General features: G+C 46.5%; 1 protein-coding gene across 2 annotated transcripts in view; it reads right to left on the bottom strand.

Moving 5' to 3' along the window:
* Window positions 1-20145, bottom strand: part of STK3 (serine/threonine kinase 3) — a 1017041-nt gene extending 996896 nt beyond the window's left edge. Inside the window, exon 1 of one of the 2 annotated variants that reach the window (XM_085605192.1) lies at window positions 19916-20145. In XM_085605192.1, the coding sequence (XP_085461318.1) occupies window positions 19916-19938 (23 nt within the window). In that variant the 5' untranslated portion in view covers window positions 19939-20145. The remainder of the gene's footprint in view (window positions 1-19915) is intronic. The other variant, XM_085605191.1, reaches the window with a different exon arrangement.
* Between the last annotated feature and the right edge of the window lie 2783 nt (window positions 20146-22928).

Raw genomic sequence — 22928 nt, 5'->3', positions numbered from 1 at the left:
TCGCTCCGTGGGGACCGCCTGACCCCCGCTGTGGCCTGCCTGCCTGCCTGCCTGGTGGAGTTCGGAGATCGGCAGACTCGGCTGGGTTCTGTGGCCCGGGGGGCTTGCCTGCTAGGAGCGGTGGTCGATGGACTGTCCTGCATCGATCTCTGATCTGTGAGGCCAGCGCTGGAGATCGCGCTGAGGCTGCGGTGGGCGCCGTTGGCCCGGAGGCGCTGGACGGTGGGGCCTGCCTCTTCCCCTGACTGGCTCCTGACTGGTGGGTCGCGGCTGCTGTGCGTACCTGGGGGGTCCAGCTTGGGCCTCTCCGCCCCCCCCTGGTTGGCTCTTGGTGACTGGTGGCCCGGAGAGGGGTCGCGGACGACACCCGGTGCGGGGGCCTGCCCCTGGCGAGGCCATTCGCTGCTGGTGGAGGGGACCTGATTGCGCTATTGTAGGGGTTAACGTGTGCCTACGTACAGATTGGTGGATTGCCTCTACCCCTGCAGAGCTGTGTTCCCCCTTTGTTTCTTTTCCTCGCGGAATACCCTGCAATCCGGTCTGTCCGGTCGTATCCTTGCTCCTGCTGCGGACTGCTTGACGGTGTCATCATGGGGAAGCCGGACAGCCGTCAGCCTCGCCTCACCTTCGAGGCGAAAAAGACTACCAGGTCCCAGCCGGAGGCCGGTGCGGGGGGGATCGGCGCCGGTGGACGCCCAACCGGTGGATGATGTCAAATCTATACTGCTGGATATGCGGCAAAGTCTAGCGACCATAGTGGATAAAATGGACTCTATGCAGTCACGTATGGACTCGATAGTACACAAGGTGGACAGTCATGGAGAACGCCTCTCAGAGACGGAGCGGCGTATTTCTGATTCCGAGGATCGCACATCACAATTGTCTGCCACTGTGGCGCGCATGGACAAAGTCCTCCACGTAATAGCGGCCAAGAATGAGGAATTGGAGGCGCGTAGTCGGAGGAATAATATTCGCTTAATTGGCATACCAGAGTCGACCCACACGGGCAAGATGGAGGACTATGTGGAGAGTCTACTGCGAGCGGTGGTGGGCACTGACTCCCTATCCCCTCAGTTCATTGTCGAGAGGGCGCACAGATCACTGGCTCCGAGGCCGCCGCCGGCGGCCCCCCCCCCCCGCCCTATCATCGCCCGCTTGCTGAACTTCCGGGACCGGGATGCGGCACTTCGGATGGCAAGGGAGAAGAAAACTCTATCATACGAGGGCACTGCCTTTACTATATTCCCGGACTTCACCCCCGTGGTCCAGGAAGAGCGGAAGAAATTCGTACAGGTCAAACAAAAGTTGCGAGCTGCTCAAATTGACTATGCGCTACTCTACCCAGCTCGTTTGCGCATCACCCATCAGGGGAAACAGATCTTCTGCACTAAACCCCAACAAGCAGAGGAGTTTCTGAAACGTGTCAAGAAGCGCAAACTGGACCGCCCCCCCTCGCCGGCCTCGGAGTGACGGCGCCGGGTCGTCGTCCTTTCGCATCCGGGGCAGATGCTCGACAGTTGGTAAGCTGGTGCAAGTGTATGCCGCCACGGAACATGGTATGAGGACTCGTGGGCCTGGCTGCACTAGTAGTAAGGGGATGTAACCAGAGTCCTGCACCTATTTAGCAAGCGCCAGACTCTCAGGACTTCTCATTTCGCTGGGCGCCCTTTGTCCATGGAGAGGGCTCGGTCTTTGGCTGGGCGCGCTCCTATGGTTCAAGGGGATACAGTGTCTCCACCTAGACTGTCCTCCCAGGGTTATTACCCCATTGTCTTCAAGTTTGAATGTTGATCCCTTGTGGCACCGGCTATAGAGGGGTTTTGTTTTGGGGTGGGGGGGAGGGGGTTTATCCAGATGGCATGATTGGGATGCTGCTGAGGGAGGGGGGAGGAGTTGGACATTTTTTGTGACTGATAGTTTCGATTGGCATGTGGTGGCGTTTGCATCGTCTTTTTTACATCATTCGGGGGGCGGTGGTTGCATTGCGTTGCTGTATCTGAGGCTTATTGTTCCCCATGAGTGATCCGCAGACAAGTAGGGACTTTACTGGGCAGCTTAACTTCCTGACCTGGAATGTGAGGGGTTTGGGAGACCCTAGAAATCGTAGACAAATCCTAGCGTACCTGGATAGACATCACATAGGCGTAGCTTTCCTTCAGGAGACGCACCTGGACCCCTCCAGGCCTTTGCTGTTTGCATCGCGGTGGGCCATACACCGTACCTTTTCCTCCTATTCCACCTACTCACGTGGAGTCGCAATCCTCATTAGGAAACACACCCCCTTTGTACACCTGGGCGAACGAACAGATAGGGAGGGCAGGTACTGTGTTGTCTGGGGACGCATGGGTATGGATACGCTCACTCTGGCGTGTTATTATGGTCCCAACTCTGATGATCCGAATTGCCTCCAGACGCTCTGGAGGGAGATTTTAAGCATAGGCTCAACTTATTTAGTGTGGGGAGGTGATTTTAATATAGCTGTTGATCCCACAAAAGATAGGGCGAACCCTGGCCCTCAACATTACTCTCGCTCGCAGGCGTATGTTCACGACCTCCTTAATGAGCGTCATCTGTTGGACGCATGGCGCTCTAGACACCCGGCGACCATGGAGGGCACGCATTGGTCTGCCGCACATTCCACGTGGGCGAGATTGGACTATCTATTAGTTTCCCCGGGACTCGCTCCCACGATATGCTGGGTAAAACACCTTGCACGTACGTACTCTGATCACTCCCCGGTCCTGATGGGCGTAGAATTGATTGACCTCGCTGGCTCTCCGATGTCGTGGAGATTGCAGCCTTCTGTCCTGCTAGATGAGGTCTTTCGGTCTGAAATTGCACATGAGATTGAGGGCTTCTTTCAACGAAATGGTGGAACGGTGGACAGTGTTGCTGTAGTTTGGGAGGCCTTTAAGGCCACAATCAGGGGGCTGTGCATTTCGAAGGGGGTGGGAGTCCTCAGGGACCTACGTAACACCCTTCGTAAACTAGAGGCTGACCTTAAGGACCTGGAGACCGCCCCCACGTTTCAAACTGATGCTGGAGCGCAGGCCAAGTTCCGAGACCTACTGTCCGACTATAAAGAAACCGCGGATAGAGAGGTCCGGTTTAGGGGGAAATACTTTCAGGCTCGCAGGTACGGGGAGGGGGAGCGGCCGGGTAAATTCCTAGCTTGGGCAATACGACCGCCCCGTTTCAACAACCATGTCCTCGAAATCCAAGGAAATTCGGGGGTACTCCACAGAGATACCCGGTCTATAATGCAAACGTTTGTTACCCATTACACTGACCTGTACTCCTCTGCTCATGCACACTCGCCGGAGCTGGGCCAATATTTGGGGGAGATTACATTGGGATGGCTCTCTGACGCACAAAGACAGTTCCTAATGGCTCCACTTGGGATCGACGAAATTCAGGAGGCCATACTGCAAATGGCCTCGGGGAAGGCCCCAGGCCTTGATGGTCTCCCGATAGAGTTCTATAAATCTTACATTGATATCCTTGCCCCGATTTTAAAAGTGGTATTCGAGGAAGCCCACACGCTGGGGGAGCTTCCCCCTTCTATGAGAGAGGCCCTAATTACCTCCCTTTTGAAGCCAGGTAAACCGGCAACTTTCCCGGACTCATACCGGCCCTTGTCCCTCCTTAATTGTGATGCAAAGATCCTTGCTAAAACTCTGGCTAACCGTTTGATGCTCCTCATGGAGGGACTGGCACTCCCGGATCAATCGGGCTTTATACCCGGTAGGGCGACGTCGCACAACTTGCGCACGTTATTCGCAATCTTACAGAATGTGGATCCCAGCCTACAGATGGTGGCAGTCTTTTTGGACGCCACGAAAGCGTTCGACTCCTTGGAGTGGGATTATCTGGTAGCCGTGCTAACTCACATGGGTTTTCCTCTGGTGTTCCTGGGATAGATAGCTATTCTTTATGGCAGTCCGTGTGCCAGGGTCTTAATCAATGGCAGGACATCGGAGCCCTTCGGAATTGCCCGAGGGACCAGGCAGGGGTGCCCACTCTCCCCACTTTTATTTGCACTGGCGCTTGAACCTCTCGCCTCGCGGCTGCGACAACGCCATCAAAACAGAGCGCTGTTCTGTGAGCAGCGACAGATATTACTGTCGCTGTATGCAGATGACATTACTTTGTATGTGCGGGACCCTCAAAATAACCTGAACCCACTACTCCGGGAATTCTTGACATACGGGGAGATGTCGGGCGTACAAATCAATTGGTCAAAGTCCCAGATCTTCCATCTGACTGATGGCTCTCGGACTTTTTCGCTCGACTATCCCATAGAATGGAGTGAGTCCGAAGTCAAGTATCTAGGCATTAAGATTTCTCGAGATAGGGAAGAGCTCATGCGGTTAAATTACGGCACGACATTGATGCATGTTTCCTCTTGTGTCGACCGCTGGATTACGCTCCCTCTATCGATGGCTGGGCGTGCCGCCCTGATTAAGATGGTAGTGCTCCCCAGGCTTCTGTATTTGTTTATGAACATTCCCTTTCCCCCGGGCAGGCATTTTTTCACTCGTTTGCGTTCAGAATTGATACGGTTGGTGTGGGGTGGGAGGAGACCTAGATTGAAGTGGGCTGTGATGACCTCTCCATATTCGCGCAGTGGCTTCGATATACCGGACCTGGAACTATACTATCATTGCGCTCAAGCGCACTATGCGTACTACTGGTTCCACCCGATCGCTTTTATGCCCCAACTCGCTGCAGAGGACTGGTTGGCGGCGCCCCTGCCCCTGCCCCTGCATGGCCTACTGCATAGTGTGCTCCCACATACCAATACAAATTACAATGCTTTGCAGGGCACGGTGAGGGCGTGGCTGGAGTTATCAAAGCGAGTCGGAAGTTCGTTCCTGTACTCGCCCCTTCTCCCCATTGCCTATCACCCGCAACTTCCCCTTTTCCAAGAGAGACTGTTTCAAGATTTGATTCGCAAATTGGGAATTCGGAGATGGGGAGATCTGTTCTCCGGTGGGCTCTTTCGCGACAGGGAACATTTCTTCGAAGGTTGCACGCCTACCCCTCTGGAGCTTTTCACCTACATTAGACTGAGGCATGGAATGAGGGCCATATTGACGACATTCCCGGCTGAGCCCGAAATCACTGATCCATTACACAGGATCTTACAAGCCACCTCACCCTCCCATTTGGTCTCGATACTGTACCATGCAGTTCGCTCTGACACTGCACTCGACATTTCACGGGCTCGTGGGGAGTGGGAGCGGGAGTTGGGGTTGGAGCTGGGCGATGACAGGTGGGCATATTGTTGCACACAGACGGAGCAGATTTCTGCGAGCAGTAGACACCGTATCATCCATTTTAAGTTCCTGAACCGTCTCTACTGCACACCGGTCACCAAGTACAAATTCCAGCTGCAAGATTAGTATAATTGCGAGAGATGTCATGCCCCCCAGGCAGACTTCCTGCACTTATCCTGGACATGCCCCACTATTCAGACCTATTGGACACACGTGTACTCTGCCATTTCGCAAATGATAGAACTGCCCCTCGCACCTCAGCCGGTACAGGCGTTACTGGGACATACCAACCATATTCCGCGTGCGAGTCGCAAATTTGTCACGACTGCGCTCCTATTGGCGAAACGGCGTGTAGCTTGCCGGTGGGGACGGGGACGGGCTCCGAAATTTAAGGAGTGGCTCAAAGACCTTGTCTATTGCCAAGAGCAGATACTGACATACTCCGAGTTACTCCCTGCCCGGTCCCGCCCTGCCAATATCTGGGGACCATTACAAAGTTACTTACTGCAATGTCCAGGGGCTCTGACAGAAGACGCCCCCCACCCCCCCCTGGCCAGTGCCGGCCCGACTCCCAGTGCCCATGACGTACATCCCGCCCAAGGCGGAAGGTGAGCTGCTGCAGACTTATGGGTGTGGATGCGGTGTTTCCCCTTCACCTTTCTCCCCCTCATCTCTGGGCGGCCTTTTTGGGTCCCTCATCTACGTTATTCCATATCACGTGGATTGTTTTATGTGCTCTTTGTACGAGATCTATGGGATGTGGTCACGCCTTGAGAGATGTGTAGTGCATAGGTGAGCTCTGTCCGAGGGTCCCCACGCCTATACCAGACGATTATACTGTACATTGTCCCTTTGCCTGATGTCCCTACCCTATGTACCAGCGTTAAGACTCATGCTATACTGTGTATGGTTGTTCACTTGGTCCCTGAGATTACACTGGATCAGATGCCTTTATGACTTGTGACCTGCAATGCCACTTGCCCTTGATTATGGTTTTTTGTATGAATGTAATGACATGACACAAAATCTCAATAAACAAAGTTTAAAAAAAAAAAAATAATAATAATAATAATAATAATAATAATAATTATTCATTTTCTTGGGGGAACGTGTCAATCATATAGTCATATACATTTGAATAACTCAGAGCATGCAATATTATTACTAAACCAATATTGCAGTATAAATTAATCTTTTCTATTATACACGCTTGTACTCAGTTTCAAATTTTCTAAGGAAAGCTTCATCAAAACTATCTCCAGTTGTTGAATTAAGATCTATTCCTAGTACCCATGTCTGCCAATACAGTTCACCACTTGATTAGAACCTGTGTGATGAATAAGTCAATATATACACGTACCAGTTCGTAAGTGCTACAGACCACAAATGTAAAACTCTTACTAGGAGCAACGAGGTTCCTGTAGAAGAACTGCAAAAGTGTTGATTATGCTCTTTAAACTACGTATGACAGATTATATATATTTTTTAAAGAAAACGTGTGCGGAACCAAAAGTATTTTACCATACCTATGAATTTTTGTTTAAACAGACTATGATTAAAGGAATGAATACCATGAGACTGCTCTCCAATTTATGAAAAGAGAATTGGCAAATGAAACATAAAACACTGATAAAGAAAGGTCTATACAAGATGGATTGGGTAAGACTATGGTTGCACTGTAGCATTCCTGTAGGGGTACTTGAATCACTGTCTTTCGGGTGTATGAATTAGTTTCAGGACACCACGCCACTGCACCATAAGGCAGATCTAGAAACATAAACCTGAGAGATTAAGAAACACATTCTATCAAACCCAACATAAATTATACTCCAAAAACTGGCTAATCCATGTGCGATTATCCTCTCAAGTCAAATGTGTAATGTGGCAGGGCAATTCATACCAAAAGGTTAGCTTAATAGTCCTCTGAACTATTAACTGATAGCACGCCTAGATAACAATGCTAAAATCTTTGCTTCCATGCTGCATATCAAACTGTAGGAATTAGCATCTGATCGTTTATAGATACCCTAGTCACAATACGTTTTCCACTCAGATGAGACTACCCTGAAAATTATAATGGCTTTACTAATTTTTGTCAAAAGCAGTGTAAGAAACAAGGATGTCAGTTATTGAACACACTGAAATCTTAATCAAGAACAACTGCAATCACTAATAGTGGAAACTGAATGAATGGGACAAAGATACTAGCGTGTTATCACCATTGAATACTTTACAAATAGAACAAAGTACAACTGAGAATAAGAGCAAGAAGATCAAAGATAGATCAACAAAACCAACTAAAGAAACGTTATGTGCTAAAAACACCTCTCCCTTTGAACCCTGTATGTTGGAACTTCAAAAAGAATTAGATAAGCAAAGTCCGTCTCACAGAAGTTACAAATGCTATCAGTGAACAAATTGTTGCGTGTTGACGAAGTTATACTCCATGATAAAATGTTTTGTCGATGCCTAACTTTTACAGCTACCTAAGAAGATATTTATTGTTAAAAAATGTCTTATTAATAAGTATGTTCCAACCTAAAAAGTGGTACTTAGTAGATGTTGGTTTGGAAAACTGTGTTCAGCAGAATAGGTGGATGTATTTCTTAGTAACTTGGTCTCCTGCAGCATCTACCTTTTCCATGAAACCTCATTTGTAACTAGAGAGAAAATCAAGACCATTACAATGGGCTTTGAACATGCAAATTTATTTATATATATTTTTATTTTACAGAGTTTTATATAGCGCAAACTTTACCCCGAATCGGGTATCAGATCGCTTTACATAGCACCAGTTGCATTACATGAGGACACATTCATTTTTGTTAGGCACGGGGAAATTAAGTGATTTGCCCAGAATCACAGGATGTTCAGCGTCATTGCAGAGACTCAAACCCAGTTCCCCAGATTAGAGGTCGACCGCCCTAGCCGTTAGGCCAACTACTCTCTCAAATAGTATCCTCTTGCTAAAATCTGTTTTTTAAGGCAATATGTAGTGACAGCTATTTCTTTTTTAATATATTTTATTGATTTTACATAACAAAAATCCAGGAAACAGTGGCTGGTATTGCTTACATGACAGCATAGGAAATCCCATAGGGAACGTAAGTGCAAGCATAGAAAAAAATATACTGCCCCACATATTCAACAATATCAATTGGCATTGACAAGCAATGGTATCCACATCACAGCACCCACTCTCCGTCATTGTCAATATGTTCTCTTCTCAACTGAACATGTAATGTTATATATCTGACAATAATAACAATCCTTGTTAACCTGGTCTCTTCTACAAAGAGAAACTAAAACTAACAACTATACCCACTCCTCCTCCCCCTACAGACTCAGCTAGAATCCTCCACATCCCAATGACCCACATCAAAATAATACTTTTATGTAAATCCCATGTCACCTTGTATGAACAATAATTATCACGGTATATTAAAAACGTACATCATCCCATATTTGGCATAGCACTTTGGTGAGAGGCTCGAGTGAGTGTGTAATAAATCCATCAATATGCTTGCACATCTACTGCTATAAATTCTACCAACATCGCATTCCATTCCATGGAAATGGGTCTTTTACACAATCCCCTGTGTTCTTCCCTTTTTAGTTCAGCACCCTCTGCCCTACCCCACCTAATCATTTTGTTGTGGCATTCTAGTACTGATGGCGGTTTAGCGATCTTCCACCTCATGGTAATGTTCCGCTTAGCTAGGATTAAGGCCAGATTAGCAAATGTAATAATAGGGTTTCCCTTCTTTCCTCTTGGGCCCAGCCCCAATAGACAGTATTCCAGTGAGTCATTATTCCGCACCGGGGCGACATCATTCATTACCTTATATACCGATGACCAATAGTGTCTTAATCTTGGACAACCCCACAGCATATGTATTAACTCCGCTTCCGATGAGTGACAGCGTGGACAACTATCCACTATGTCTGGAAACATGGAATTCAGCCTGTGTGGAGTCAAATAGGCCCTATGGATAATCATGAGCTGTATAAATTTAAACTTAGGGTTCCTGGATACTTTCCTTGGATATTCCAACAGAGTGTCCCATTCTTTATGGGAGAGTGCACGGCCCACGTCCATGTTCCATTTGACACGGAGGGGCTGGAGTGACACTGCTGCCACAGTGCGAATCCCTCGGTATAATCAAATGCTACCGTTTCCCATCATATATTGCATAGTGAGTAGTGCGTGTGTTAATGGTTCTATACCCTCTGGAGCCCAAGTGGTGCGTATGTAGCGAGAAATGTTTGCATCAGGAGAAACAATGTGTTCAGCACCCCATGTTCCCGGACAAAGACATCATGTGGCATCAGGGCATTATCCGAATGTAGTGACAGCTATACCTGTAATTTTATACGCTATGTTGATTTGGGCTGAATAAGAAACAAACAGTATCGATAAGGAAATGCATTCCCCATCACGAGCAAGGTGTAATCAGGCTACAACAAATTTCTGTACTTGTGATCTTTGTTACTGAGAAGTTTATCTAGTGTTATTGTTTGTAAACGGTGAGTTGGTGGTGGCCCACTACAAGCAGAATTGAAAACCCTTTTGAGTAAATATGGAAATTAATTTGTGTTGATAAAGATATGACCACTACCTTCAAGCAAAACATTATCACATAAATGTCCAAGAATACACTACTTTAAAAACAATGATCATTATTTAGACAACCATACTTAAATTCACTTTCAAATCCAGATCCGCCCAGACTGTTGCCCAGCCTAATGCAGGCTATTGGAGAAGGGGGGTGTGCCACTTAAAATCAGTGGCGGCGGGTAAGTGGGCTAATATACTACACAATATGCGGGTGTACACATTATGGGCAGATCATTTGAAAAACAGCACAGCAAGTACTACTACGTTGTTTACATCTTTTGAACGCCCATCGTCTGTGTAACTGAATGTTTATCTTAAAGTCAGGAATTCGTCATAAAAGGAAGCTTCCCTGGTGAGCGTAATGCAGAAAAATGAACTAAGAAGGAATGTTAATCGTTGCTTTAAGATTATATATTCGACAAACATCTGTATTGTATGAGAAAGATTAAATAGTGTAGTGATTCAAGAACATGGTATTTAAAGTAACTACACACGGATTATAAACTGTATGTTCAGGTCTTTTATTTTTGGCTTTATTCTTACACAATGGTATATGTAATTTTGCGGTGGCTGAGTAAAGAAGGTGTGTATAATTTCACGTAACATAGGCCTTCCTTAGTGACTGATAAAAAAAACTAAAGCCACTGGTAGAGACAAAGTAGGTATGTGAGAGAGAAATAATGTTTAACTCTGCAACACTTAAATACAGGTGAAAGGGATGGTATCATTTTTAGAGCTGTTTTTAAACTAGAACACAGAAATGTCTTCGGATAATAAGTAACTGTAGGAGGCTGATAAATGATCAACTTCTCAAATGGCTCCAGGAGTGGACTAAGTGGACTTGACATGGCATGGCTGGATGTCCTTTAGTGGCCTTGCAAACTGTGAACATGAGGTGTGAAAAGGAGGCTGCAATGGACCAGCATCTGTTTACAAGGTAACCGGAGCTGCAACAGGGAAGTTAACCTGCTAAAAGTAACTTTAGGAACATATCTTTACAATTAGAGGTGCTAAGAAAGAGGAAAGGGAACATTGAAAATAAGGCAAGCAAATGTCCCAGATTTGCACGGACAGTTAAAGTTTTTAGATTTTTGTTCTTGTGTCCTAACAGTTTTTTCCAAACAAATAATTATCCTTATTTTGAAACAGGCATGTGTGACTATGACCACTACACTTTATTCTGGCCTTACTCACACTTCAATTTGATACTCTTATGACAAAAAACACAAAGGTCTTTTCTAAATGCACAGTCAATACATTCTCTCACCCACCATGGAGAGACAGTGGAATGGAGCTTGTGAAACGCTCGTGGAAAGCATCACATTTCAAAAGGTTTTTGTTTTGCGACAGGCAGTCTAGATATGACATTGGTAGAATGGGAGCCCACATCCAACAGGCAGATTGCAACAACTGCTCACCAGAACTCCTTAGTTCCTGGTTCAAGCATCAGCCCTGTAAATCTGCCGAAATATGCAAATTTAGACTGGACAACAATATTGAGCTTCCTTGCGGGACTAACGCAAAAACCCTCACAGGCAATTCACTGTTAGGTTTCAAAGAAAAATATATTCAACCTCTTTGGAGCTTGGTGGTGTATAGACACGGGCAAAAGTGCTCATAGATGCTGCCAAACTATAGTCCTACTTCTATTTCTAAAGCATGTACGATTTTTGGTTTTAAGAATCTGGTCACAGGAGCACCTATAGTCTGGTTGTCGTGAATCAGCAAAGGACAGGTCTTTAATCCAGCCTGGCCCATCTGGTGATCGCCAGAGGGCTTTTCCTAGATGTCTAAAAGTTGAGTTTCCTCATGCAAAAATGCATGTTTTATAATTATCCATATTTCCAAATGGATAATAAATATGTGTTTCGGTTTTCAGGCAAGAGATAAAGCTTGCCTTAGACATCACTCAGTCTGGGCAACAATAATTGCTTTAAAATATCTTTAATTGTATTCTACTAAAAAGGAGTTAAAATCTGTAGCAAAGAGGCATTCAGTTAGAAAAGCACGCTTGGCAAAGAAAAGCGCAAAACACACAATTCAAAAGTAAGCACCTAATGCTCGAAATAGCTGCCAAGATTTTGTTTGTGTGTGTCCACAAATATTGGTCTGGAAAAATTAGTATTCAAATACTCTCCAAATGGGTACAATCACATCTCAGAATGGCTTAAGGCAGCAATGTCTGTAAAGAGCAGTACACTACTACTATTGCAGCTTTCCTGCATGGCTCCGGGGAGCATGTGCCCCTGTCTCGAATTCACCATTGCCAGCTATAGCTTTGTCACACCTGCCTCAGCACGCACAATGAAATATTGCATGTGCCCTGTGGGTACTTTTGCGACATGGATTTAAGATACAGACAGTGGCTGTGTTGTCACCTTCTTTACCGAATATGGCTACCATCAGCACACCAGGCAACAGAGGAATGCCGCTGATGGCAGCAATACCATTTATAGCGGCAAGACATTCCTTTAAGGGGTTTTGCCAGTCCCCAGCTAGAGAGTCCTTTGTCCAGCCAGAGGGACATGGATATGGCTTTTATATACACAGTTTAGCGCGTGTACAGGATGTGTGTACGACACAGACATACTGAGATCTATTTGCTATTTGCTACATTCGAGTGACATCTAAAATAGAGTGTTGCATGTAGGGTTCTGACAGCAGGTGTAAATTGCAGGCACCAAGACATTCCAGGAAGGCTGTCGTTCAAACGAAGAAGTGTTAAAAGAGATGAGAAAGAGGCCCCTTTGAACCTGGAGAATTTCCCCTGCTCTTTCCCGATTCATTGTTCTCTGGAAGGGCTTTATCCACAGGTTAACAGGTAGTTAAGCGGGTCAGCCTCCCTTACCTTTGTGCCCTTGTTTTGGGTTTCTCCCGCCTGAAGATTTCCAGCTCCTCCTCAACTCTCTGTTCACATCTATGACAGAGGCCCCAACATAACCATACTGAGTAAAATATCCAAAAGGACAGAATTGCCCTGAATCGGTCTAAGAACAGATCTACTGGAATACAAAGCGCCTGTCTACCAATTTAGTATAATGCTGGGGCAGAGGCTTTTAGTCAGTGTGCAAACATTTAGTTACTGGGCATCCAGGGTCCCTACACCAGTGGCAAAGAGAAATCCTATATGCTCAACAGTTGGGGTATTAATCGCTAACCACCCTTCCCAGGTTCAGGACCCGAAACCTGGGAACTTTGACCACAACTTCCAGGATGGACTGTCTGGATTCTTCTTCAAGGAAGAGCTGACCACCGGCTGCTCAGGAGAGACTTAAGGGCGTGTTCTCGCATTGAATAGCACCTGCTTAGAAGGAGAGTGGCTGTAAAGCAATTGAGGCAGGTCAAGACAAAAACATCTGCTGTGCACCAAGAAGAGGACCTGTCCAGGTCCACTAGGCAGAGGCACAAGATTCCCCGAAGTGGCATCATCCATGGTTGGCAGATAATCAGGAACTCTAGTGTTCCCCAAGTTCCTTGAAATCAGCTGAGTGCCAAAAAGCTACGAGTCTCTAAGTGAAGCCAGACTGCCATCCACAGTCTACCCAAAAACAAACCGAAATACCAGTGAAGAGCTGCAGCAACACAGAAAGCGCCACCCCTATTTAAGTACTCTTGGGGTCTAGTTGTTTGGCACCCATGGAAAAATCCCAAGTCCCAAGATTGGTGAGGTGCGATCATCATGACTCAGTCACCTCTGTGACTGGTGCTGACACTGCCTCTGTTCATCTGAAGATTTGAGCAGTAGCCATTGACTGCACATCAGCTGATGCATCCAGCACAAGATGCCTGGTTGCTGTGCTCTTGGGACCATGCGGTGCACACCCCGCCGGGAGTATAGACCAGCTAGGTCACCCAAACAGCGCAGAGATGCCTTGTGCTATAAACTTACAACCAAAGGTTCTGTGCACACTAAGGAAACCTGGTCTAGGGGTCTCGAAGCCTGTATTACAAGGAGACAGTAAACACAGGCTCAAGACCAAAACAGTGGCCCTCCCATGAATTTCTAAATCCTGAATATACTACCTGGGGACTCTGCAACTAATTAGAGAATGGGTCACATAAAACATTTTTATGAGGATGTCCAACAGTAGTAGCCGATGCTATTTCCAGCTATAATCACTGCAGGGCGATTATAAATACCTGATGCATTTATGAAACCCGATGAATAGTATTACATTGTTTGTGATTTAAGTAGAGAACCTATGAGTTTCCCCATACCACCTCCCAGAGAAAGCTCCGGACTGTTCGAGCTCACTACCTTGAGGATCAATTGCTTAAGTGGTGTGCTTGGTGCTCGGTTGTGGGTCCAATATTAAGGATCCGCCCAAGGCACTAATGGAAAATAACTCTGATTAATACAAATCTCACCCAATAACCCCTGTCTGTACTAGGGCTCCTGAGAAAGTGCCCACAATATCCATTAATAAGGCCCAAAAAAAGAAAAACAGGCACAGATGTATCAGTATCAACAGCCACTCATTTAAAAAAGTTGCAGTTGATAAATGTGCTAGCTTTAGGGTTTGTATTTCTTCAGGGTTATTGTAGCTTCTAAACACTGCACAATCAACACAACCTTTTATGCTCTGAATGTAGACAAAATGAGCACCCATGACTTAGTTTAAGGTCCTGAAAAAACACAGTCAACACTGTTATGAGAAAAGATCATCATTCCTCGCTTCCCTGCTACTCTTCTGCTGTATATGAATACATACGTGATGCACCTGTATTTACAGGAGGTATTTACTGGTAATGAGGTTAGTTGGACGTTTTTGTTACCAAAGAACTATAGGCTGCATTTAATAAGAATGAACAATTAAAATAGATGTACAGAAGAACATAATGTCGGCACCCCATTTACCCACACAAAAATAAATTCTTATATTTATATGACAGATTTGCTGTCAATATTGAACATTAGAATGCAAGAATATTTTCCTATTTTACATTAATACATTTCATATTTGTCAATTAGGTTTAGTCTGACTGGAATAGCATACCCCTAATACACATGAGGGAGTATCGAGCAAACAAGAGGTGATTCAACTTGTGGATGCTTAATAAACAACTAGCAGAAAGTCTCAATGATCGAAACAAAGCCTCTAGTTGCCTTTGTATGACTTCTCCTGAGCAGCCATTTGAGATAATATAGTTACAAAGGTAAGTGATTGCACATACCATGACATTTCCATACATGGGCATGTTGGAGGCGATAAGATACTGATTTTACTAACTGTCTGCGAAATGAATATTTACTTGAATTTAAGTCATTACTGATTTATGTTCCAGATATAAACGTCTTCTAGTAGTGGGGGACTTTAACTACCATTGGGACAAGACACAGAGAGAGTCAGCAGCGACCTATTTGAGACCGCCATGCTCTCAATGGACCTTCAGTAATTGGTCAACAGTCCTACCCATGTAAAGGGCCACACTCTTGACCTTGACCTTATCTGGACCTCGCAGCCTTAGGCAGAGATAACAGATATTAGCACCTGTGCTTGGTCTGATCACTCGCTGCTTAGATGCTGGGTCCCGAGCGATAGCCAATTATCAAAACCCCCACCCTTATGGAGAAATGTAAGAATTTGGAAAAATATTGAGGCAGATCACTTAATAGCTACTCTGCACTCCATTCCGCCCCCTAGGATGAAAATAGTCAACTTGGACAAGGAAAGCGAAGCCTTACAGCAAGCTATAGATATAGTGGCACCAGAACGGAAAGAAAAAGTCAGAGATAATGGAAAGGGGGCCCCACGGTTCAATGAACCACTGAGGGGAAAAAGAAAAAACATCTCCGCCAAGCTGAAAGGCGGTGGCGAAAAAGGTATGAGCCAGCAGAGCTAAATGCCTATAAAGCCCTTCTTTCCGTCTACAAATCAGCCATCTTAGCAAGGAAAGCGGAGTATTATGAGGGAAGGATTGTTCTGGCAGAGAACAAACAGAAAGAGACTCTTGCTATTCTGAAAGTGTTGAGTCAAAAAGCCGAGAAAAAATCCACAATCGCATCTTTGACTGTGATGCCTTCCAGGATTTCTTCCTTCAGAAAGTTAAGGACATCATCTCGGAAATTGCTAGAACCCCCACCGATCCCAGCTCCCTCCATCAGACCTACCCCTCTCCCTGCCTCAGCAGTCAGCTTTCTAATTTCCCTAAAATTGACTCAGTCACCTTAGCATCATTAGCAAATCACACCAAATCAGGCTCTCGGGTAGACCCTTGCCCTCCAAGGATCTTTCAAATGGCCCTGCCAGGGCTGGAGAAGCAGATCCTGGAACTACTAAATAATTATTTGGATATGGGCTACCTACCGACAAATTTCAAAGAAGTCAGGGTCACCCCCCGGTTGAAAAAACCTGGTGCGGATACCCAGACTCTAAAGAACTATAGACCCTTCTCTCAGCTCCCCTTTCTAGCCAAGATGTTGGAACAGCAAGTATTAAAGATACTTTCGAAGTATTTGGAGGACCACCAGCTACTCCAAGCTAGACAGGCAGGTTTCAGAGCTCATCATAGTACAGAGCTAGTGATGTTGGCTGTTGTGGACGAGCTCAGAGTTATGGCTGACGACAAACAGCCAAGTGCCCTGTTTTTACTAGATCTGTCAGCGGCATTCGATACTGTCAGCCATAACATACTGCTGAACCGTCTAACCAATCTGGGTATCAGCGGGCAAGCATACCAATGGCTAAAGTAATTTCTGTCTGATCGTACTCAGAGAGTTCAGCTGGGTGAGCAGATATCGGATCTGGGGTCCCTGGTCTGTGGGGTACCCCAGGGCTCTGCACTATCTCCACTTCTTTTTAATATCCATCTGCAACCCCTTGTGGAGACTCTGGACTCACATGGACTGTCAGGTCTTTAATTACGCCGATGATACTCAACTTCTTATCCGGCTTAACAACTCCTACCATGCCCAGGAGTCGGCCAAAAAGTTGCTCAGGTTCACTGTGAACTGGATGACGGCCAATTCGTTGAAAATAAATCCGGATAAGACCGACTTGCTCGTCATTCCAACAAGTAATAGCCCCTGGTGTGATCTCTTCTGGCCTCCGGAACTAGGTATAGTCCCAGTACCAGTCCCGGTTGTAAAAAGCCTGGGGCTGAAACTTTACTCTGAACTATCTATGTCTTGCCAGGTCACCACGGTAGTGGGAACCTGTAATGGCTTACTCAGGCAGCTACGGAAACTAGCTCCTCTTTTGTCAACATCTTCACTACAGTCAATTGTCTCCGCCACTGTCATCTCCAGGCTGGATTACAGGAATGCCCTTTACATTGGCCTCCCCCAGAAGCTTATTGGGAGATTGCAGGTGGTGCAGAACGATGCGGCCAGGCTTATTTTTAGACTTCCTAGAAAGACACGCACTACCTCTCTGTTACATAAACTACATTGGCTCCCTGTCAAACAGAGAGCCCAGTTCAAGGGTCTATGTATTGCCCACAAGGCAATCTACAGTCAGGCACCCAAGTATATAAAAGATCGCTTGGAGAAATATGTTCCTGGCCAGACTCTGCGATCTTCTGAGGCTTGCAGGTTAGCTCCCCCAAGGTACATCTCTAAATCCAAAGGGGGTAGAGCGTTCACTGTTTTTCTCCCGCAGATCTGGAATGAGCTGCTGGAGTACCTACGCAGGGAACCGGCTCTGCTCATCTTTAGGAAGCGTTTAAAAATGTAATCTTCTGCCACCGCCGCTGCTATTCTATTTCTGCCCCAGTGACTTGCTCACTCTTCTCTAGAAGCGCTTAGAGACTTGAAGGTGATTTGCGCTATATAAAAGTCATATAACATAACATAACATGTATAGAACAGTGATTCCATGACCAAATACGGCAAGGGTATTCAACGTGGTTCCTAGGGGAGCAATGCTATGTCGTGAGGACGCTTCCATGGACAACTCAATCTCACAATGAGCTGTCACTTATCCCTGAATGCATCCCTCCCACATACATGCCACCAGGTACTGCTAATAAAAAGGGAGCAGTACAAAGGTGTCATTTATTCAGTTCACCCTCTAACACAGTGTCAGTGTGATCTTGAATTACAGCACATTCCTGCACACGGCAACACTATAGCAAAAGACACACAAATGATGGACGGAATGAAGAGCAAATCAAACATTCACCCCCAGTCAATAGATCTGGGTTAAATCCATTGTTCTTTTGCTCAGCATGCCACCCTAGTTCAGACCCAGTCATATGCAAATCAGCCTTGACCCTGTGCCTCATAGGAACAGTCCAGACCGAACTGCCAAGCCAGGACCTCTCTAGACCGGAAACAAGCATCCTGGGACTGGTTTCAGGGCATCAACCCTCATCAGCCAGGCTAGCTTGAATCCATTGTCACAGTGAGCCCGGGACACACGTCTGGGTCAGCGCTCCATCCATCATGTCTTTGTGTTTGCTTTGTTCGCCCTAAGTTGGCAGGGTATGCCCAGACGCGGGTCCCTTGCTCACTTTGCCACTGGATTCAAGCTAGCCTGGCTGATGAGGGGTGGTACACCGAAACCGGTCCCAGGATGCTTGTTTCCGGTTCAGGGAAGACCTGGCTTGGAAGTTTGGGCTGGACTATTCCAATGAGGCACAGGGTTAAGATTGATTTGCATATTGTTGGGTCTGAACTGAGGTGACAAAGTGAGATAAAGAACGATGATGGATTCAACCCAGATCTGTGACTCGGGGCGAGTGTCTGATAAGTTTCAATGCTCTGTCTATCATCTCCTTATGTTTGCTTTGTTCACCCTAAGTTGGCAGGGTATGCCTAGGCGTGGGTCCCTTGCTCACTTTGCCACTAGGTTCAAGCTAGCCCGGCTGATGAGGGGTGTTACCCCGAAACCAGTCCCTCGATGCCTGTTTCCGGTTCAAGGAAGACCCAGCTTGGCAGTTCGGGCTGGACTGTTTCCATGAGGCAAAGGGTCAAGACTGATCTGCATATAGCTGGGACTGAACTGAGGTGGCGAAGTGAGCTAAAGAACGATGATGGAGTCAACCCAGATCTGTGACCAGGGGTGAGTGTCTGATAAGTTTCAGCGCTAGATTTTCCAGATATCCACGTTTAATAACTTTTCATACAATTAAGCTAAATTGAAATAAATTACACTTTCAGAGGATGCACCAAGGCGCTGGCATGGATCTGGCCCCATGAACCTAAGCTTCATACACATACAATGGGCAAAGCGTGTCTTTTACCAACTTTTTAGATGCGGTGCATCAGTATAATGCACCAGGACAAATTCGTTTCAAGTCACTTTTGCTCTATACAATGGCATCGATTTAAAGTTCAACATGCTACCAGCTATTACACACTTAACATCATTCAGGCACCGCCATTCAGAAGTTAACCGATAAGCACTAGATACATCTATTTATTTCTTATCTACAAACCCCAAGGAAACAGAAATGCTACAAAGAAACTGGACATAAAAACCATTTAACCTAATTAAAATAAAAGTCCCCAAATATCAGGTGCATATAAAAACACTGTCACGTAATCATTTTAAAAATATATTTAACTGCCCATAATATCGCTGTAATGCCTAAACTTATATCAAATATTCCTGAGATGGATGCCATCTAAGAGTATAAAAATACACTACGTAATAAACGCACTGCACGTTAGATGATAACCACGAATCCCTCGCATGGGCTGCGTCCATCACGTACGTGAGCGATGATGCTTTAGCTCGAAGACATGCAAACCTATACGCGCTGCCCACTATACAAACTAAAACAATACTCGTGCTCTTTTCAGAGCGCGTACTAAGCACTGGAGACTGTACTTAAAATCACACGGACGCAACATAAAAGAGACTAAGGGCTCCTCTCTAAATAACCATACAAAGCCGGAGTAAACAGGGGGAAGCATGTTATCACGCAGGAAAGGCGTCCTAGGGGTTCTGCCCTGGGCTGCTAGGCCCAGTGATACCCAGTGTCTGGACACAAATACCATGATCTCCATCATCTTCAGTCTTATGCGCTGGTCAAAGTGAGGCAGCCGGAGTCCACAAGGCTCAACCCTTACCTCTTGGGCGCTGGGTGATCCATGCTGCTGGTGTTCGCAGCGTCGGTCACTTCTCTGTGGCTGCAGATCAGGTGTAACTCTACACAACTTTCATGCTGCTTTAGTTTCAGCCCTGCCTGACACCTCGCCGCACCACCAAACACACAGCCCTGTTCTACCCGCCCCTCCTCACTTCTCGGGTATGTGATTGGTGCCTTCCTGTCACACTCCCTCGGCGATTGGTGGTTAAACCAATCAAGTCAACACTCGCCGCTTCCGATGTAAAGGGGCTGGCTTGTTTCTCTGTGGCTGGGAGAAAAGCAGGAAGCGAAATAACGAGCGGAGCATTGTGGGAGTGTAGCGGTGATGTCCCTTTTCTGTTTTTCTGCTGGAACCTTGGTGCACCGTGCAAAGAGGGTATCAGTTCTGCATCTTTACTCAGTGCTTTAAATGGGCCGGTACTCACCGGTACTTCTTTTTTTTACCCTAAAGAGTACCGGCACTTCTGCGTTACCAAGGAGAGTACCGGTACTCACTGTGTCAATGCGGCATTTTAGGTCACAAATATGCGAGCATGCATCGCTTTCTACACTGCTGGCGCATGCTCACATAAAAGTAATTTCACAGGGGGGGGGGGGCAGGGACACGCAACGGCAGAGCAACGGGTGTGACTTCACACGCCAGGTAGCTGTGCAGCGGGAAGAAAGTGAAGCCCTTCGGCTTTCCCCTTTCTCGTTTCTAGCACAGCAGAAAGGGAAACAGCCATAAAATTCCATCAACAAGCAGGATTTCCCATCAGTGCCAGTCCGATTGAGGACCCATCGACAAGGAACTTTCTGCCACTCCGTAGGTGAATGGCAAGCCCATTGGACTCAAAGGGCTTCAGCCCCTCCTAACCACCCCACCCCCCTCGTGTTTGGCTGCTTGGGATGAGACATCTTCCCGGGCACCCACACAGTCGCCCCCGAGTACTTTACAGGTCTTTAAAAGACCTTTTGCTTGTTAATGAGGCTTTGATGGTTTTCACCCCTGCTTAGGGCACCTGCAGCACCACTCTGCCTTTTGTTTGAAGAATCAGCCCCCCCCCCCCCCCGACATTTTTTCTTAGCCTCCCCCGAAATTTGACACTAGTTGCGCCTCTGGTGAGTGGCCTGTGAGCAGCCCCAATCTCCTCGAGCCTTAAAAATGAATGTGTCCATGTGCACTGCAGGGGAGGATGCAGTGCTTTACCACGGTGCCCTGCCTTCCAGGCCTCCACTCGTTGCGGGATGCTGCAGCTTTGGCAGGGCGGGGAGGCGAGCAGGTGGCTGGATGCCTCGCGTCCTTTGCTGGATTACATGTTTTAATTAATAAGTGCTACTGTGTTGACTTTCACTGCAGCTACTTCCATACAGTCCAGAAAGAAGCTGTGCCCAAAAAAATCCCTGGGTTATGTTTCAATAATGGGCATATGACCAGTGCATTTATCTTAAGTACGGAGATAGTCGTCCTTTTGGAAATGCATTTTCACTTTCTTTCAGATTTGCATGAGGGTTGAAGTATTTTTTATAAATGTTGTTCCAGATCGTGGATGTGGAGATGAAGAATGTTTTCTTTCTGTTTTTTCATTCTTGCTGTTCTCCATCGATGGTCTGCCATACTAGGGCCAGCCCATATCCAGTGACCTGCCACAGATGCAGAAATGACTAGACCCCTCAAACGGTGAATGTTATACAATAATCACAAACCGGGAAATTCGTTTTTTTTTCTGCAAAGACTGTCTGCGTTGGGGGAGTGACACATACAGCCAGCCTTACACCTCCTTTTAAAGCAAATTGATGCAAATTCAAGTAACTTTCCCGGGACAATAACTGCAGTTTTCAACAAATTAAAGTAAAATCATCTATTTTAGGTGCGGTTTCTCCTTCATTGACTGCCTTCTTCTGGTTGCACACCCAGCACTCCAACTTGGAGTTCTGCACCCACAGAGTGCCACTACTGTGTTCCGACAAACACATAATATGAACACTGGATTTCCATACATGTAAAATTTGTGAATTGGCAAAGTGGGTACACTACTATAAATATTGTCCCTAGAATGTAGCTGTCATTTCAGATGTGGCCAGAGGTCTAGACCCTCAGGCCAGGCAGGGAGCCTAGGAAACACCGACACCACTACAGGCCATGACACATTTCCCCGCACTGGAAGGAGGGCGCGGGCAGAGAAGTCAAAAGAAGGAAGGATCATAGTTAGCCAGGGAAACGCAGGCATGTCTTTCCTGCTACTATGCTGTGGAGGCATCCAGGAGTGTGAGGTTGTGAATAGTACAGAGATATGAATGAGAAGTACCAAACGTCTGCCCCTCCCCACATATGGTGGTGGCCTGGTGGTTGTAGCAGGGGCAAGTGTGGCAATTTCCACTACAGCAGCTTAGAAATCTGTAGGGGTCCACCGCACTATGAGGTGCACCAGACTGGTCATCATCAGTTCACACAACAGCTGGCTGTATCTGGTATGCATGAAAAAAGTGAGCCACACAGTGAGGGTGGGAGCACCATGGAACCCCCCGCACCCACGGGAGGAAGCCAAGCTTTGGGCTTGAAGAGAACGAGCAGACCTAAGGGAAGCTTAGAGCATCAAACACGTGGGTACAGGGTGCTTCCCATATCCGAAACAGTGGCTACGGCAGGTCTGCTGTCCACCATCATCTACATTGACACCACACTCATATGTTACTCCATCCCTTCACTAGTCCCTCAGAATTTTGGACTAGGTTTTGCTAAGTGGCACAGTATCTAAAAGTGTGAAATATTATTGCTCTGTTGTGAGATCCCAGATAACTTGCTTTTCCCAGGATCACTAGCATGACAGCTGACTGCTTCCTTACACCCTATGTGGATCAGAGTTGTATTTTAGCATGTATTCTTTTTTTCTTGTAATTAATTGCCTGTTGTGGAATTGTACTGGGAGTTGCTCTCTTCTTATACGTCAGGAATACTCTGTATGTTGACCGTTTATCCATAATTTCCCTTCCTGTTCCTATTGGGTGTTTGA

The sequence above is a fragment of the Triturus cristatus genome, chromosome 5_1, assembly GCF_964204655.1.
Source record: "Triturus cristatus chromosome 5_1, aTriCri1.1, whole genome shotgun sequence".
NCBI lineage: Eukaryota > Metazoa > Chordata > Amphibia > Caudata > Salamandridae > Triturus > Triturus cristatus.
The sequence above is the reverse complement of the archived record's forward strand: the minus strand, read 5'-3'. Positions and strand labels throughout refer to the sequence as shown.